General features: G+C 41.2%; 1 protein-coding gene across 4 annotated transcripts in view; it reads right to left on the reverse strand.

Annotated features, from left to right (window-relative positions):
* Nucleotides 1-3,083: 3,083 nt before the first annotated feature.
* The window catches only part of LOC127372430 (E3 ubiquitin-protein ligase TRIM62), a 33,797-nt gene continuing 16,319 nt past the window's right edge, over nucleotides 3,084-20,561 (reverse strand). For 3 of the 4 annotated variants that reach the window (XM_051416116.1, XM_051416115.1, XM_051416117.1), the window contains exons 3-6: nucleotides 15,277-15,372; nucleotides 11,208-11,566; nucleotides 9,661-9,776; nucleotides 3,084-6,148 (exon numbers count right to left, since the gene is read on the reverse strand). In XM_051416116.1, the coding sequence (XP_051272076.1) occupies nucleotides 5,598-6,148; nucleotides 9,661-9,776; nucleotides 11,208-11,566; nucleotides 15,277-15,372 (1,122 nt within the window). In that variant the 3' untranslated portion in view covers nucleotides 3,084-5,597. The remainder of the gene's footprint in view (nucleotides 6,149-9,660; nucleotides 9,777-11,207; nucleotides 11,567-15,276; nucleotides 15,373-20,561) is intronic. The other variant, XM_051416118.1, reaches the window with a different exon arrangement.

The following is a 20,561-nucleotide window of genomic DNA, read 5'->3' on the forward strand; positions in this document are numbered from 1 at the left end:
CTCATGTAGAGACAGATATGCTCCCATCAAGCCTGAGGTGACAAGTGTTGAAAGGTGTGCAGGGACACAGATGTCAACACCAGAGGGCACTCTGGTACAACAATTCAGAGCAGACTGACACCAGAGACCTGGCTTGAAGCTCCTAAATGTTTGATAGATGAGCTTTAGGAAGTAACAGGAGAGGGATGAAGGGGAATCAAGAAACAAAAGAGGGCATTTTTAGGTTATCTTACCTTTGATGGAGCCCGAGGGCTTAGTGAGCGGCCTGCACACCTCTTCATTCAGGTGCTGAGACCTGTGCAGACAAATACTTCAACCTCAGCTCACACTGACTTTGGAAAGATTAAACAGGAAGGCCACGCTCATGCTATTTTAGGATAGACGGATATACTGTTAATGCCCTGATGTACCCAGAGGCAAATTATTGCTTCATAACTGTAAGATCAAATGTTGTGCTGACGAGTGTGTGAACAGACTAAAGGTTAATGAGTGTGTCTTTGAGATTTTTTTGTTTTAATTAGGGCATGATGACATTAAGAGGAAATATCTTAAGTTTCTATAAGTTTCCTGAAGTTGTTACTATTCAGTGCAGCGGCTGTGCTCTGTGTGTAATTTCCTTACTAATGGTGTTTCATTTTATTGCTTTAACAGAAGACACACAGAGTGATTTAACTGCTCGCAGATTAGTAATCTTCTGATTCACCTTCATGTGACTTCTTTCTTTTCAGCTTTCTGAAGCAAGTCCCTTGTTCAAAATTTTCAGGACTATTCTTGTAATTATTCCAATATTTGGACGTGTTTTGATTTAATTTAAAATCTTTATTCTTAATCAACCCGTTAATCATTTTTCAGCTTACTTAACACTGTTCAATATAACAAAAAATCCTAAAATCCTAAAACTGCCAGCCACGTCAAGTTTCCGGAGCCCAAAGTGACATCTTCAGGTTGCTTGTTTTGCAACTGCAGCTGCCCAAAATTCAATAAATCCTTTTCAGAAATATAAAAGAGAGAAAAACATTACTATTTAAAATTATTATAATACTTAATCTAATACATAATCCTGTAACATGTATAACAATAGAGACGGTAGATCTGTTCCTGCCACTGGCATTACAGCTGCAGCTCAGTTCTTTAACTGTAAGTGATGGTAGAAATGAGCCTTGATTTCGGCTCTTTCCATCAAGATTAAAAACCTTACACTCCTGCCTCAGGAGACCCACATCAGTCTGGAATCAGATATAGGTCTCTCAAAGGAGAGCTCAGTGACTTTCTAATGGACACTTTCCCCTCAGGTAAAAATGTCGATTACAGGATGGACACCTTCTCCTAAGATAAAAATGTCTCTCTCAAGAGTGAGAAGAGAAAAGTGCCTTGAATCAAAGCTGAGGATATGAAGCCATTTGTCCTCGGGGTCTGCTGTGAAAAGACAGCACTCTGCTTCAAACTGCAGTTTGTTGTGGAACAGCTGTAATCATGATGCAACAAGACCCAATTGCTTTGGAGTGTGAAAGAATAAAGCAAAGTGTACAAAGTTACAAAAAACACAACTTTCTGGGTTCCTGGCGCAGTGTATGACTCAGATCTTAACTTTATATCATGATTTCAAACGGCTTGACTATTTATTCCCTCCAGTTTAACAACCAGTCATTAAAACGCGTCACAGATGGCAAATGAAGAGGACCTATTGAAAGCAGCGGCTCACCCGCAGTGAGAGAACACTGAACCCATGCAGACATCTTTTTTATTCTTCATGTCACACGCCTGGGCCTCAGCCTATGCCAAAACGGGGAACAGTCATAAAAAGAGTGCGCAACCTCCCACCTCCCTGCTGGATGGCTTAGCATGGCTGAGAGTTTGGCACATCTCAACTAAAATGTCTGGCATGAAACTCTTACTGAACTGGAGCAGGTATTGACAAGCCTTCCTGCATTTCATAGAGGATTTCTTGGCCTCTCAGATATGTTTCCTTTTGCGAGTTTCAGTTTAAACTATGTTGATATTCCTGCTCTCAGTGTAATGTGGTAAATCATGTTCACTCTCTGATTAAAGACTAAACAGTGTTTCAGTATTCAGTATTAAAGCAAATTGACATGTATGCCCCCTACAGCACGTTAACTCATCAACCCTTGGTAAAGTTTTTTTTTTATGAGCCTTCAGCACTTGAAGCAAAGAGTACTTTCTGCCTCCTCAGAAGAAGTGGCTCTACGGAAGGAACTGGCTCTCCATCAACTGCTTTGGTCCGGACTGAAATAGCTCACCAACCATTGGATACCAACTATTGCTTTTAAGGTTTGTGCAAACAATTATGGTAGCATGAATCTTCCTGACTTTGATGGTCCCCTGACCTTCTCATGTAGTGCCAGCAGTCAAAGCATGATCACATTCCCATCAGTCTCAGCTGTGTTTTGTGTGCTAATTAGCAAATGTTAGCATGCCTACACAGTAAACATTAAACCTGCTAAACATCAGCATGTCCACGTTGTCATTGTGCTGACGTTAGCATTAAGCTCAAAGCATCACTGTGCCGATGTACAGCCTCACAGAGCTGCTAGCATGGCTGTAGACTGAGGAGGTAAAAACCATCCAGCCTTTCAAAAGATATGAGATAGGTCTGAAAACATCAGCACATTTTATGTAGCAGATAAATTATTATTTGATCTTTCTTACATTATTAATAACTTCTTAACCACTCAGATCTAGAGTGTGACCCCTTGGAGATTATGAACCCCCGAGGTTGGAAACTAGGGATGCATTGATCGGATATACCGGATCGGTTTCTGCACTAAATGGATCGGGAATTGGCTATGACATGACTTCATCCACATTAAATGTAGAAGAATTCAGTGTTTCCACTATCAGTTACATTCAGTCACGGCTCGTGCAGACTCATGTTACCTCAATAAAAGATGATTCCATTATGTTTCCCACAGAGGAGCGTGCAGATATTAAATTTGGGAAAAAAAGAGAGCGTTGGTGGTGGATTTTTACTCGGTAGCGGGGGAGAAAAAATTGGACTGGTGCATCCTTATTGATGCTCTACAGCCTCTGTGTTGATGCACATCCAAAACCAGGACAAAGTTAAAGAGATTTTAGCAGTAATTTATTGTACATTAAAACATTTCTCACAAACCTCCAGCAGCAAAAGCACACTAGAGTGTGTTCACACAATGATGGGTGCACAGCTGCCATCATCAAAAGACACAATTATCATTATAATCATTAAAAGTGTCATAGTTATCATCATGATCATTTTAACCATTAGCGTCATCACCACCACCAGTAACCCAACACCACGTCACAATAATCTCCTTCTTAATATTCAAACAGAACGTCTTTAATGGAGACAGCAAACTGGGGTCAGATTTGAGCACTTGTTTTAACATGCATGAAGCACCTGCTGGTTGGGATTTACTTCTCAGGGACAATTCATGGGGTCAATTGGGGAGAAGTAAAATTACTAAATACTGTCCTGATTGTCTAAACTTTTTTTTAAATTATTATCTTCACACATATTTATATAAATCCTGTTTCACAAAGCAGGTTTACTGGGTAATCTGGATATATTTGCAGTTTGTACATCCCAGAAAACAGACTGATGTAAAAAGACGTGTTCCAGGTTTTATTCAGCAACATTATTCAGACAACATAGCAGATCTCCTTCTTAAAAACAGACCCCTACAGGTCTGTGCAAGCTAAAACAAAGACCAAGAATAACTTGCAAATGCTCATTTGACCCTCGTTTGTATCGTACTGCAAATACTGGAATCACATCCTACAAAAACAAGGGCACTGCCCCGATTTTCTTTTAAACAGACAACACAGACAACACACGTACGAATGCAAAGATGTACAGTGGAAAATTAAGGGTGAGGTGACTGTTCTTTTTGTATTGTTTTTTGCTGTTGTACATTAACCAAAGAAAAATCTGTTAAGTTCTACCTGATAACAAAGTATTTTGTCATAATCACTTTTGGCCACTGCATGGGTACGCTTTAACGGCCAGATGGGCTTTATCAAGTACAACCAAAGCTGGATTTAAAATTATAGCTGAACCAGGCCGTACAAACATACCCGCACATGCCCGCCCCCCACACACACACACACACACACACACACACACACACACACACACACACACACACACACACACACACACACACACACACACACACACACACACACACACACACACACACACACACACACACACACACACACACACACACACAGCAGTATGCTGGACTTGGCTGAGTGACCGGAGCCTCTTAGATTCTGCAGGACTTGTGTACAACTACTGATAAACAAGAGCCCTTGAGGCACGTGGGGCAAAGAAATAAACATGGGTGAGCCTCAGAGGAATTCTCAGTGATTCTGTCATTATCTAACACAGCAGCAGCCTTGGGAATGCCAGTCTCATAGGAATAGTATATTAGTGCTAAAGTCCATCCATCCATCCATCCATCCAAATTTCCCTTGATAACCATCATTTCCCAAAACACACAGCTCGACTTCATCTACATAAATGATATGATTTTAAATAACATTGATTTTAAAAGAACGACTGGAAACACTGAAGTTGACAAATATCCCACAGGTATCGTATATGCTAAGGGCTAGCATATTTGTGATTTTGGGGGAAAGAGCGGAAGCTTAAACATGAGCCAGCATGATGAGAAAATTCCTTTTAACCCTTAATACTCAAATACACAAACATGCAAGTTCTTACTCCATCAATAGCAGCATATTTCTGGACAATCCAAACAGACTTTCCCACCACATGTGGGTAGGACAGGGCAGTGGATAAGGATGGGCAGCCTATGAACTACTTTTTGATTCGTTTAGTTTGTTTTAAGTGGCATGAACAATCGCTGGTGCACACACAGAACAAGAGCTTTGTGCTACTTGCAATGACAAAGACTGAACAGACATATGTGGATGTGAGCTGCAGAAGGAACCAACATCATGGTCTCGGACAGAAATAAAACAGACTCGACAAGCTCAGGGTGGATTGCTGGCCAAACATTAGCCAAAAAAAAAGACAGGAGCAGAGTGCTGTTGATCACGTTCCACACACAAAGCTAAGCCAACTATACAGCACAGAGAAGACAAGTGACCAGTCTTCAGTGTACGCTTGCCTGGACAGAGAGGGGACATCAAGTCTGACGAGGCTGGAGCTTGATAAAGAGGGCAGTGCCCTCTGGGAGTGTGCAAGGTGTGCCTGGGACAGTCACTTTGAGAGGGAAAATCACTTTGTTTTTTACATTTTTATTTTACATCTCTGCCACAGACCCCAGAGGACCCCAGGGTCCCCTCTGTCTCCATTTAGTGTCATCTTCTCATTTAAAGATGTGGAATGAAGCTCAAGTGCAGGCCATTATTGAATGGTCGTTTCAAGTCACAAAAAACAGCGCAGGTTTTAAGAGCAACATCGAGCACAATTCTTGAACTGAAGGAGAGAAATAAACATTTCAGACACCCTATTAAACATTTTTTTAACTGATTTCTTGAACATCTTTTGAAACCTACACAAGTCCTGTGAATTCACCAGTGATGGATTCATCTGTCAGGACAATCACGACCACAGAGGTGTATAGCTCTTAAAGGCGTACAGTGTTGATTCGCAGCGGCTGCACATTCTTGCCGTTGGCATGGCTCTGGCCCGGGCTGAAGTAGGGGAAGACCTTGCCGGGGAATTTCTCTCGGTAGGTGTAGAGCCAGGACATGTCGTCTGCATTGTAGAAGATGAGCAGGCCTTTGGGGTAGTCCAGGTACACCCCCACCTTCTCCAGCTTGCTCTTTACGTTGAGGCGGGTCCAGGGCTCGGTGCAGGCGCTGTATTGGTTCCCGTCGTGCATAACGATGCAGTAGAAGCCCCGGCTGGGCTGGATCTGGATGCTGCCCTTGCGGCTGACTGTCTCGTTTGCCACGCCGATCATCCACTGGGTCTTCTCTGACACCATCACCTCCCAGTAATGGACGCCCGACACAAAGCCCTCTGCGCCCAGAACAGACACCTCCACGTCAAATCGGCGCGGGGAGTCCTGCAGAGGCTGCGGATGGAGATTCCCGTAGGCCACTATGGTACAGTCGTCTGAGAGGATCAGTCTTTGGTGGGCTGTGATAGGGTCGAGGGTCAATGCTGCTGGCACTGAGGAAAACAGGAAAAGGGAGGTGAAGGGAGAGACAGTTTTAGCACAAAGAGTCAGCATTTCTTTCATTTTTCGATTGAACACTGTGGAGAGAAAACAGTCAGCCTCTATAAACCGGCCAGTCATGGATATAAGTAAGTAGAAAAAAACCCCAAAACAAACACATCAATATGTTATGACTCAGCTTGGCCAAACAGAAAAAGCGAGGACTGCAGTGTCATTCTCAGTGCCTCATTTTTCTTTACTGTTGCGGGTGCTGTGTGAACAGTTTAATGCTATGGCAGTGAGTAAACACATCCAGGCTGCTCAGCTACTTTACAGGAGAGGTGGGGTCAAGGTTTTGAACTGATCTCTGAAAAGATTTCATCACAGGCAGCTTATTAAAAACAAACCTGCTGCAGCGGTCATGGGTTCGACTCCAACCTGTGGCTCCATGCTGCGTGTCGTCCCCCTCTCTCTCTCCCCCCTTTCCTGTCACTCTTCAGCCGTGACTATCAGTTAAAAAGCAATAAAAGCCCCCAAGTAAATATATATATATAAAAACTGTCTGGTTGGAAAATATATACTGAAGATTTTATGTTTCGACCCGGAGGTCACTGAAAATGGTTTTGGTATTATTTCCCCAGATATATATGTCTCTGAGGTTTCTGCCTCCACTCTCAAAAAGCAATCCACATATTTGACAAATGAGTAGAGAGAGACAGGAACGGCAGGGGAGAGAGAGGGGATGATATTCAGCAAAGGGCCTCAGGCCAGACTCGAACCCGGGCCGCTGCTCTAAGTACTCAGCCTTGACATGTTGTACGTGCTCTACCTGGTGAGCAACCCGGGAGTCCCACAGAAAACGTTTTTGACATCCATCGCTCGTCCGACTCAAGTCAAGTCAATTTCATTGATATGGCGCATCACAAATCACAAATTTGCCTCAAGGGGCTTTACAATCTGTGCACATACAACACCCTCTACGCTTAGACTCTTGATCCGAATACGGAAAAACCCACAAGTATCACAGAACAGACAGAGTGCCATTTTATGAAATGTATCAATCCACACTGATGCTACAATAACACGGTATGTATGTGCCTTAGACTGCAATTACATTACAAGTGTCCAGGTGATCGACCTCACTGTGGAATCAATGAAATATTCCCTCTGTGTATTATCCAGAGTAAAGACATTGTTAATGAAAATAAATGTTGCTGTATTCCATAAAGATTTTATTCACCACCATTGTTTTGAAGTGAAGACAGATATCTCTAACCTGGACAAACAAAACCAACTCCTTAATGCTGGGATCTCAATACCAAAATACAACCAGAGGAAAGTGAGAAAATAGGTTTTTCGCAATTGTGTGAGCGGAACCTTAAGACCAACAACCAGGTGGAGATATTACAATACTTCCAGACTTAGAGGAGGTGATCAAAGCCATGCCCTGTGGTGACAGATGACTGATGTTATGTTATTATACAGCACACCCAACTGCTGCTCGACTCCAATTTTGGGAAAATGAAACATGGGAGTTGTGCAACGAGTGCGACTGCGTGTGAGTACACCGCAATACTTTTTTTTTTAATAATCTGTTTTTACCTTTGTGCATATAATACAGTCTTCAAAGTCAAGTGCTCTCCAGAGTCTGATAGGGTAGCTCAGTTTGAGCAATATCAGACCACGCGAAGAGGGCAAACAATACAGTGAAGCAGTAATTACAGTGATGGGAGGAGCTGCTCCGGCTCGCTCCACAGGCTACAGGTCGGTAGGAGGCTGTTTCTCTATGCAGTTATGTGGTTTTTTAGGGAGGGAGTAATCTGCACCCACGTCTGCTTATTAGGGAACCGTATTAGGCTGAACAATAAAGGCTTGTTCTCTTCGTTCTCTTTCACATAAAGCAGAGTGGGGAAGAAGGCATTTTTCCAGATCCTCTGTATCTATACCAGCTGGGAGAACTAGAGGTGAAATGTCTGGAGCCTGGCCAGCGGACAGGACAATGCCTTCGCCAGTCAATGACATCTCCAGTGTTTGTTACAAACAAGTCATTAAAATTTCATAACCTGAGTGCCTCTTTTGTGTCAGAGAGAGAAGCCAGCAAGCGTACACACATCAGTAGAGAAACCATCTTTCCTGCTGAATGTGAGAGGGGGGAGGAAAAAAAAGCCTGGTAGTTATTCCCACTAACCCATCAGTGACAGCGAGGGATGAGGGATGATGGGAGGAATGTCTTTATTTCGTCTCTGGCAACCGCTGGTGATGGATCGTAACCAATTGTTCCATTTGGCAGCCAGTCAAGGGAGGCCAAAAGACTGCCTGGCCTCCCCTCAGCCGGCAGCGGGCTGAAATGGGAGAATTGATTGAGGGAGTAAAAAATTCCTCAGCACATTATTTTAAATAATCTCCTGTGAGTGAGTGATGGCTGTAGGGCAGAGGGAGTAGAGCTCCTCTTGGCACTATCAAAAACAGAAAGGCATCACTACCTTGCAGGTCCGACCACCATCCAGAAAGGGAAAAAAAGCTCAAAGCATCCCAGAAATCCTAATACAGGGCAAACAGACTAGTTCCTGCACTCTGTGTGAGGGAAAATTAGATAATCAACCAGTTTTTAAAGGAATAGTTACACAGCTTTGGAAAATATGGTTACTCGGTCTCTTGCCGAGAGTTAGATGAGAAGATTGACGCCTCTCTCTTTAAAAATTAAATATAATGATAATAATAATAATAATAATAATACAAAAATAATAACTTTATTTGTATAGCACCTATACAAACAAAATACATGGGAATAAAACAAAGATAATAACAAAAACAACATACAGTTACAATATGAGAACAAACTAAAATAAAACAAGAGAATTCCAGAGCCTCTGGGCCCTGATGGCCCGGTCACCCTTATTTAGCCTACCATAGCTAGTTGTCCCTCAGTTAAGGCTGGTAGAGGATCTCAGGTCATGGACTTTAAGCTGAGGATGACTAAGGCATGTAAACTGCAATAGTCCAGGCACAAGAAGACATACAAGTCTGCAGCCAGAAGATGCTTAGCTTAGCTTAAAGACTGGAAACAGGAGAAAACAACAAGCTTGGTTCTGTTCAAAGGTAACAAAATCCTTCTACTAGTACATTTAAAGCTAGCTAATGAACACATTATACCTTGTGTGGTTAATCTGCACAAAAACCAAACTGTAAACAACAATGTTGGGTTTTTGCCACTTGTACATCATCACAGATTAAATAAACAGAAGAGCCATACCATGTTCATTAGTTAATTAGTGAGCTTTAAAAGGCTGCTGGTAAGCACATATTGTTACCTTTGGACAGAGCTAGGTTAGCTTGGGTCAGCCTTTATGCTAAGCTATGTCCTATGTTTAACAGACAGACATGAGAGTAGTAACGATCTTCTCATCTAACTTTCTGCAAGAGCATGTTTGTTAAACTATTCCTTTAACACCTGCAATGCTGAAGCTGTACATTTGCTAACCAGCATGTTCGAGTTAAATCTCACGTTCCAGTCATGTTCACATACCTGGTGAGACATCCTGGAAGAGCAACTTCCATATTGTGTACTGCAAGGGCCCCATGTACTTGGATGTCGGGAAGTCTTCATACGTCAGATTGGTCTCATGTATCTTCCCTTTAATCCTGGGACAGAAAAACAGATCAATAACAGTCTAAATCCAATTTGCTGCATTTTCCAAAGAATGCTGCCTCTTGTTCAACCCACAATGTCGATGCTTCAAGTAATTATTCTGGCTTGTGTCACTGAAATGTGCCATTATTGACATTTACCAGCTGACAAACTGCTTCATGAATCTCCAGAAACAGAGATGAATGCATCAGTGAGAAGGAGAGGGCTCCACTCTAACACCATTGCAATATGATTCAATATGAACCTCCACATGAATCACTCAGTGCACTCCTACATGTAGTCCAGAGTTCAGGCAAGACGCTGAGTGGGTTGCTTAACACACTGAAATCCTGAACAGTAGAGTAGGCTGAATAAGGGACCTTATACATTTGTGCAGAAACATCAGGTTAAGTGTTAGGAATGAAGATAAATTCATATGTCAGTGTTTATGTAAGTACCATTCATTGGGTCCAATTCCAACAGTACAAGTTTTGTTCTTCTGTAGAAATTCAAAAGTGTCACTTAAGGACTAAGGAGTTAATAAAAAAATATTTTTCCAAGTTCCTGGGTACCCGTGTTAACTTTTAACCTTTTGTTATAAGTAAAATGTATTGATAAAATAATATTTACTATAATAAATAAATAAATAATGAATTGAATCTGTATAATATATAAAAATCTCTTTTCTCTTCCTGTGAAACATTAAAATATACATACATGTATCCAATCAAATGGGATTTGGGGCAACTAGCTAACTATGCTCATCATATAAAACTCAACAGGCTTGTCCAAAAATGACGTAGAAATCTTTGGTTGAATAAAAAAATAAAATATATATATATACTTGATACATATACATATATATATATATATACATATACATATAGGAAATACTTGTAACAGTTCTTGACAGTTTTCAATATCCAACACAAATGCCACATTTCTGTACTTTGAGAGTCTCACTTTGAGAGACTGTTGTGGCTGAGTGAACATCCATCCATCTAATCCACATTTACAATCTCTTTTCATCCATCAGCATCCAACTCCAGTTTAGATTAAATAAAGCTTGTACCAAAAGAATTTTAGTATTTTAATTTAAAAAACCCTGTGGTATTTTGTGAAAACAATGTTTGATTCTGTCACTCTTGCTAGCTTTATATTCAACCTCATTAATCTGCTGTAAAATATTAAACTGTTCAATTAAATCGTCCTCAAGTTCTCCTCCCAGATTAAACAAAACAGCTGGTTTATTTCTGGCCTAATACACCATCTGTTCAGGGATTAGCTGACGCTGTTGCTCAAATCTGTACTTTCTCCAAAATTTAAGCAACCTTACGTTCAGCAAGAGCAGAACACACAATTGGCATGTTGTGAGGTATTATTATATACATGCAATTTTAACAGCAAATATGTCACAGTTCAAGACTTTAAGAGTTGATAAAAACCTGATCCTTCTTGCCAATGTGTTTACAACCACATTTCTTTTCTTATTGGACTGCAGTGATGATAGTGGAACTGTTTTAGCAAACTCGGGGCAGTTGAAGCACCTCTCAGACGTGACGGCTACTCCCTCCAGGAAGTCGTGTCGTCCTGTCTCGTTGAGGCGCTCCTGCAGGATCTGGATGCCCTCCTTGACGTCACGCAGCTGCTGGCTGTAGCGCTGGATCTTGTGTTCGATGTCGGACAGCTTGCGGGCCGTGTCCATCTCAAGCTCTTCCAGCATGCTCTTTTGACGCTCCCGGAGGAAGCGGTGAAGGCGCTCGAACGCGTCTCCAATGGTCGCGCGTAGACTCTTGGCTGAGGACTGAAAGGAAGAGGGAAGAGCTGGTTTACTTACTGTGAGAGAAAGAAACAACTAAACAGATCACCCTCCGCTGGGGCTATTTATAACTGCCATTAAAGGACTGTGAAATAGACTTTGTACTGTAGTAAGCTGGGTTTATTGAGAGTTTCAGTCACAACAGCCTGACTCTTAATTAGACACGGGTCAGTAATTCAACAGCTTACAAAAGTGCTCTAAATTGTGTTAATATTACATTAACATTCATTCATTGATTCAGCTTGTACATGTATTGATTTTAAGAGGCTCTCTGAGAACATTGTGCGTGCAACACTCCACTGAGACAATAAACTAGCTTTTACACTGGTTTAGTGAGGAGAAACAAACAAGAGCCCACTGTAACAAAAATAACCCCCAAAAGATGACGATGATGAGGACTGGGTCGCTAAGGGCATCCGGTGTGTGAAGACGGCTGATTACGAGACCGTTGGACGGGCAGAGAAGCTGAAGCTATCGATAAGCAGTGGGACAGCAGACAGAGCTGATTTGTAGCTGAAGAGGAAAAATAGGGAGGTGGACAACAAAGAGAATGCATCATCTGAGTGTTGGTCTGAGTGTCAGAGAGACAGAACAAAGGGGGTTGATGTGGAAACCCCGTAAAAATCGCAGAGACGAGCAGGACCCTTTCAAGTTGAAGCTTCTGAGAAAAGCAAAGACTGGGCCTCATTCAGAACCTGTCCTCATTTTACTGATAAATTTCTTGTGTAAACTCGTGTTTGTCCACAGATTCAAAATAAATCCAAGCATGTGTTCATCAAAGAGCAGCTCAGAACAAGAGGAAATTAATGACTACTGACTCACAGCTAAATTGATCTAAAAAGAATTTCAGATGAAACTGAATGTTTATTTTATCTGCTGGGAAATCCAACCAGTCCTCTGATCTTTTCAGGAGGAGCTGGATTTAGGAACTGTGATCTGAGGTTTAATTACACAGCAGGCGTGTTCTTTCAGAGACCAGGGGGAAGGTATTCTCGCTCTGCCTGTGGGAACCTATTCAGATGACTATTTCAAGCAAGCATGAGAGCTATGACATTAAGGTGGGCTGTATCCCTGCCCTCCTGCCTAGTTAGGAATTGAAAACTGACGGTATGGAGGAGGACTAGGAGGAGGGGGGAGGACTGCAGCAGCCCACCTATCAGTCTCTCAGTGACGTGTCTGCTGCTTTGGCCCCGGCAGGCTGTGATGGCACAGAGAGGGTGTCTGCAGCCCTTGGAGACAGGAGGCTGGCTACCTTTCAGGGAAGCATGTGATTATCAAGCGAATCCCCGGTGGGCATGTGAATAGGACACAATGTCTATCCTTCAGACGGAGGCACACACGAGCCAAGGACTAAAATTGGAGTGTAAGGCAGGTGCATACAGTTTTAACGAGACAGGGCTGCTGCAGTGATTCTTTCTCAGTCTTAGTTCAAGAACTCAGTCTAACATTAAACAACGATTTGTTCACAGGTCTTGAGGAGTACTACTGGATATGTGGAAAAAAAGCTTAAAGTTAATAAAAGGCTTTTGTGGCTCCGGGGGAAGCTGTGTGTGAGATCTAATAAACTGCCTCAAGTGACATCACTTGAGTCAGCATCAGCTGGAGCTGAAGACTACACGTTTGAAAGCAGATAGCAGACCTCTGTAGCCCCTCCTCATCTCTTCTTGAGGCTAGCAGCTCGAGACTACATTAGCCACTATTAGCATATCACACCCGGATCTCTGACCGAACTGTCAGCAGTGGGGTTGCATTGTGGGTAATGTAGGTACCAGGTTTTGACAAAGAACAAGAATGCACGGAATTTAAAAAGACGACATCTCTGGTTCTTCTATATTGACTCTGATTTGTTTTGTTTTTTTACTTTTACAGGAATGCAATGCTAAATGAGTGCAGTACTATTTAAACAACAATAAGCTAAAAAACGAAGAAGAAAAAGAACTTCAAATTTAGCAAGATGAAGAAATGCAGGGAGACATTTCATTGTCAGCTACTTAAATGCATCAGAGATCAATGAAGTCACAGCGTGGCTCTCTTCCAGAGCACTCTGTGCAAATGGATGTAAATCTAATGAGATCAGCTGATTTCCAATGAGAAGTGGGGGCGGCTGAAAGGCCTGCATCTAGCAGTCAGAGAGAGTCGATGGACAGGCTGAAACGGACAGGGGCCTGGCTCTGTCTGGCAGCGGAGGGCCCTGCAGTGCAGAAGTCAGGAAGAAGGATGAGTGATGCTGTGACATGGGACAGCAGGTACAAAAACAGGAGAAAAGGGGACCGCGCTCCCTAAATGACAAATAACGCTGACGGCTGCGACATCGTCTCTGCCAGAAACCTTTTTCCTGGTCAATAGCTTCAATGTCACTACAGGAGAGAGAAGAGGCGTGTGTTTGTGGGTGCGTATTTGTGTGTGTGTGTGTGTGTGTGTGTGTGTGTGTGTGTGTGTGTGTGTGTGTGTGTGCGTGCGTGGTGAGGGGGTTGTGGGACTGACATATCGAGCGGATGCTCATGGTTCGTTGATTAAAACAAGGTGTCAAGATTAAACAGGTGCTCAATAAACCAATTTACCTGTCGGAATTTACCCGTCAATCTAAATCAGTCTGGAAGAAAAGAAGGATAATCAGTGACTGAAAGACTGCATACGTTACCACACCTGTCCTTTATTTTCCTGACATTTTTTATTACAACTTATTTGACTAAGTGAGTAATACGGTTTTCATTTGACTGCTTAAGATGCAAACAAGGACGTCTTGTTTCTGTAGATATCCAACACGGTCAGTGACATTTGTTGTTGTAAATAAATTCAATCAAAATAGGAATTCTAACAATTATTTCCTCGTTTCTCAAAGAACTGTTCCATCTGTAAAATGTCAGAATATCAATGAATAATAGTCAACACACTTGTCCAACCAACAGACCAAAACCCTAAGATTAGAGCTAAAACCATTAGTTGATTAAGTGATTAGTCTATTGAAAACAGACCCAGCAGCAGTAGTAGTAGTAGTAGTAGTATTTGTTTTATAATCAATCTGTCTTTTAAGGTTCTTAGAGCTAAAATATAAAATCAACTGGTTCTGTTTTTTTAATTGTGAATATTTTCAGATTTTTTAATATTCTAAGATATGTAAAGGAGTATTTTTGAACTGTTCATCAGACAAAACAAGACATCTGAAGATCTCACTTTGGGCATAATCTCATGTTCATTTTCTGACTTTTTACAAACTAAATGCTTAATTAAGAAAAAAATAATAATAATTTTTATTAATCAATAATTTGAAAATAATCGTTAGATGCAGCTCCACCAAACATTTAGTTTACTATCAACTGAGACAAAAAGCACATGTTCACAATTAAGAAGCTGGAACTTGGGAATATTTGGCATTTTTGCTTGAAGGCTGATAATTAATTATTATAATTATCATTATAGACCCGAGAGCTAAAACAATTAGTTGATTAATTGATCAATTGTAAGCTGTTTATCCAGCAAAAATGCTAAATAGTCCCTGGTTGCAGCTCCTCAAATGTAAAGATTGGCTGCTTTTCTATTTAATATCATTGTAAACTGACTAGTTTTGCACTATTGGTGGGATAAAGCATCACTTCACCTCTGGGAAGTTGTGATTGTGATTCATTTGTTTTCTTTTTCATAAACTATATAGATATTTTAACTTTTTTTTTTTTTAATGAAAAATGTTACAGTACCTTGGTCTCAGTAAGTTGTCTTTGCAGGAGCTGCAGGGCCTCAGTATGGCCCTTCTCACTGTCCTGCAGGGTGGCCAGCTGCTCCTTCATCTCCCTCTGCAGCACAACAAAACAACAACAAACAACAGCTCAGTAATTGGTTATTGGAAGTCAATATCACAGGAGAGACTACATTCAATTAAGCGACGTATTAGGAGGATTTCATTAAATGCTGTATGACGCGCTAAAATGGTGCACTTCTTCTTTGCTTAAATAATGTCTAAAAATAAAAAATAAATAATGATAATATATTTGGCAGACAGACATTTTTGCGAGTCTAAATTGTAATATATTTATTTAAATTGTATTATTTGTGTAACAGCTCTCTCTGCTCGGTTACAAGACAGCAAAGATTTAAGCCTCAGCTACAAAAAAAGCAAGGCAGATGGAGAGCGAGATATGAAAGGGATAAAATGAAATCTCTGGAGATGTTGGGCTGTGTCAGAGAAAACTGGGTCTCATCTCTAGTCAGGCACACACTGGCAGAACCTGCATCGCTCAGCCACCTCCAAGTCTCCCCAAAGCAGGAAAGAGGCTCTGTGGGAGCTGGCTGGGACGGCTGCTGTCACGAATGGCACACAGTTTTTTTATGCAGGTCCCGTGTGTCAACAACATCGGTGCACTCAGATTTAGGTTTTAGGACAGAAGTAGTTCACCAGACACCCTCCCTTAAGTAGAGATTTGTTTATACAAAAAGACGTGAGGATACAAGACTCAAGGTAGGTGCAGCTCTGCACTTTGTACTCTGCTGATGCTTTTACACTGAGTAAATAATGAAGAATGATTCAGTGTGTCACTCAACAACCTGAATCTGTTGATGGGACAAATTGTTATTTAAAATAAATCTAAATTAAAAATGGTGACTTTTTGGGTTACACATCGGTCATGTTTGAGTTTTCATTAGGGTACATGATGTGTTATCAAGTGAGGTTGAAAGAAGATGGAACTTGAGTGCTTTGAGCTAAATATAAGGTTGTCATGGTACCAGAATTTTAAACTTCAATACAATACCATTATAAAAAACAACAACATTGATACCTCTTTCAATACCACAGCAAAAGGAAAAGAAAGTCTCAGGCATGAAAAATAGGATCATTTTTTGCCGTTTGATGAAATTAACAACCTGCACACTGAACACATAATGAGGGATAAGTCGATTTTCTACCCCATTTTTTCCTTCGTGCAGCCTTGGGTTGAAAATCTGATTGTAGATCAGTTCATGCGGTATCGAAACAAATCATCAAAGTATTGATACTTTTGACAACCTTAGCTACATGCTAACATGCAAGTATAATATTTATCATGTTCACAATCATAGTTTAGCAATTTAGCATGCCAACAGTTGTTAAAAGCACAAAACAGCTGAAGTTGATTACTTCGGGTCATAAACAAAATAACTGAAACAACTAGGTGACAGCAGAGCGGATAAAAGAATATTGGTAACAAAGCATGGTGTATTGAAGAAAAGCTGCAAGTCTGACTTATAAACCAAGATAGCAGCACCCCAAAAAAAAAAAAAAACACAGACACAAAAACTCAATACCATGGCCTCAACTTATCCTCCTCCTTTTATAGAGAATGAGTAATCATCGGCAGGTATGTTGAGGAAGTATGAACAGTTACGAGCACAAATATACAAAAGATACATGAAGGACCTTCAAAATACGACCTGACCCAAAGTGATGTGGATTCCGGTTCAACCCAATCCAAGCCTGAACCCTTGCAGACTATTGAAAGCAGAAAGTCTTTTTGGTGGTAAAATAGCATTCAGGGTCTATCTGGAAAAGAGAGTCTGGATTTCTGCTCATTCAAAGCCGTCAGTTCACAATCTCGACTTCATAAAAGACACACAACTGAACATCAGTGGAATTATGCCATTACATACAAATGTAAACAAAAAAATGGGCCTGAAGTACAAACAATTATAGACACAGCTACAAATTAAACAGAAACTGTGTATTGGACAAAAGTTTTGTACATAAAATGACAATATATGTGTGGCAGTAAAAATGGCATCATTTTATCTGCTTTGAAAATTTTTATCAAAAAGGAAACAGCCTGACACAAGCTTCATTTATCTCAAACCCCCCCATTAAGCTACCCCTGCTGCTGGTCTCATTGCCGGTGTAACCTGTGCAACACCTTCTCTGTGATCCACAAAGTGTCACCCCCACTGAACACCAACTGCAGCAAAAAATCCACCAAATGGAACTGTCAGCTTAGCGTGCCAAAGAAAACAACCATCACTCAGCTAGCGGGCTGTAATAAATGCCAGAATAGATCTCCCCTGACAGGAAAAATACATAATAATTTTACCATCTAGTACACAAGAAAAAAAGGCTAAGGTATCAGCCGAAAGGCAAAAATAAGCCATGCATCAATCTGTGATGCATCAGAAAATCCTTGACCTCGATCATTAGCTGCTAAATTGAAAATGAGCAAATGTTGCCTGTTGAAGATGAAGCATGTTTCTTCTCAAGGACAGAAACAGTGGAAAACAATGGTTGGTGCAGTGGGGGAGCGTGACTCTCCATGCTAATGATAGGAGTGCGGCAGGCTCAGCAGGCTTTCCGCCTCATCGCTACACGCTTGTCTGCAGTGGGTCAAAGGCCACTCCCACACACCGAGATGGACCAACACTGACAGACTGGCAGAGAAAACATGCTCCTTCACTCTCCTGCTGCACGTCACCTGACTGAATGGTCAGGGAAGGGCAACTATAACTGTTGCTGTTGCCACGCCAATAGATGGATGCATCAACATGAACCTACACATCTCTGAAAACCCCAAATCACCTGCAAAATAGTTCTTTTAATAGACAGTCTTAGATTTACATTGTCTAGAAGTTCTTGCATCATCCTCCGCACTACAGTGTGTAACAAACTGGATATACCCACTCTGTTCCTGTTACTGAATAGAACTTGACACTAAAATTAAATGCACAGGAGAATGTGTACAGTACTTAAAGCTGAAATTAAGCATTTTAGAAACAGCAGAAATCAACCTCGGTGAAATCATCTTCACACACTTCAAGGCCCTAAAACCTCCTCCATAACGTGCAATTACATAATCCTCTTTAATCTTCCTGGAAGCAAAAACCGTCCTTTGGGTATCCTACAGATGGAGATTTTCTGTGATGACATTTCTAGCAGAAACAGGGAAAAAGCAGCAGCTGTAGTCTACCATTACTCCACATGGGCAAGGAATAAGGATGTGATTCTTAGGTATCAGGGGGAAGTGTGTACATGAGGGCATTATGTGAAATAACCAAAACAAAATGCAGGTAAACGAATGCTGGTATAAGCAGAGACTCTGACAGGGAAGTGTAAGTGTGTGTGTGCGCAGTGTGCAAGTGTGTGGAGGCGTCTCTCTCCTGTCCATCTCATCTGGCCAACACAAGTCTGACATGACATTTCCCCAGGACGTCAAGATGCAGGAAATGGGGGTCACGGCTGGGGGATTATAAATCTAAAACTCATTTCATCCTGCTGTCATTGCCTTCTTCCTCTGCCTCTCCTGTCATGTTAGCAGCTCTGGTAGATATTTACAAGTAAATAACTGAATGAAATAATACGCTATCGGTGCATGTTTCTTCAAAAATGTGCACGGGACTTAAAATCCCTCCAAGTTTCTTTACAGCTGCGAGCTTGATTACATTCAGCAGCTCGTTCAGGATTTAAAGAGCGTTATTGGCTTCAAACTGCCGGCAACGATGAAGAGGCGAACAAAACAACATGCAGTGTCACAGCATGAATAATAAAAAGCCTACAGGGTGGAGAACTTCCTCTCACACACAGACAAGACTGGCTTCCAGTGATTTCATTCACATGCACTGATAACGGGGGAAAAAATAAACACGGAAAAGTTGCACCTCATCTCCTGACTGGGATGCAGAGCCGATATTCTACTTAGACATTATATTTACAGAGGAAGCGCTTTCACCTGTTTATCATGAGAATGGAAACCCTAGCAGCACCCACAACAACTCAATGTACTGCAAATTATTTTCACAAGGACAGTTTGGCGTAACCTTCGTCAAGCTGAGGGTGTAATTCTGTCAGGTAGCAGACAGGGCGGATAAATAGGACACCAGCCAATATCAAAGCAGTGAGAAAACTGCAGCCGTTACAGTCAGGCAGTGAGCTTTATAGACTTGTTCTAATTTAACATGGACCCAGTCTGAAATATGTTGTCCACTCCCAGCTGACGTTTACACCCAGGTACAAAGTCAAAGTGATCAGCCTGGATATTATAAGGGAAGCAACAGACGAGTGTGCACACACAGTATTCCCCCATTAGTGTTGGGCGATACACCTGATGAACGGATATTCCAGTGTGACTTTTTATATACCGCCATACCGTTGCATAGCTGACACAACTGCTGTAACTCTTCAATACGCAACATTATTGTTTTTGCTGCAGGAGCGCAAAGGTCGCCGCATGCTGTGCAGTGTGTATTGAGAGGGGAGTCATACTGCGAACCTTTCTTACTAACGATTATAACTCTATAACAACAATAACCTCGAACTAACCCTTATTAATAAGGCAAACACCATGGCACACAACAATTTATGAAAATGTGCTTCTTACTAGTACATTTGAGAAACTGTTTTTTAAATACTTAAATACTTCTGAGAATTTTATATCAGTATATAAGACAACTTGGCAGTATGTCTCAGGTAAAAATCACCAATTTTATGTGAAATCTGCAGCCTAATATTATGTTACATTATGTTTAATAAGTTGTATACCACAATATCGTTCATCAAATTGCTCTGAAAGTGATCCCAGCAACCACTTGAGTTAGAACAATTTTAAAAATGATACATTTATAGTTATTATTAGACTTTTTGATCTTTATGTGGACGGTCCTTAAGTCTGTGTGAATATGAACTAAATGGCAACAATATATCTTCTTTTGTTATGGATTGATTTAATTCAGAGTATAAAGTGTATAATTGTCTAATATTCACTCCTGTTCACATGTGGGAAATAAAATGAATTTGTTGAACAGCAAGAGGAAAGATTAAACGTCATTATTACTAGATCCAGCTGAGAGTAAACATGGCACATGTAGGTAGAAACTGAATGAAACAAAACAGCAAACAGCTGAGCCAGAGAGAGCCAAGACAAATAATTGCTAGTGGACCAATAGTAAGTGGAATTCTAAAAGTGCTGCGTTTTCTAACTGGGATACAGGAGCTAGGAGAAAGTGAAATACAAAAATAAAACCAACAGGAAAGAGT

This window comes from Dicentrarchus labrax, unplaced genomic scaffold, assembly GCF_905237075.1.
Source record: "Dicentrarchus labrax unplaced genomic scaffold, dlabrax2021, whole genome shotgun sequence".
Taxonomy (NCBI): domain Eukaryota; kingdom Metazoa; phylum Chordata; class Actinopteri; family Moronidae; genus Dicentrarchus; species Dicentrarchus labrax.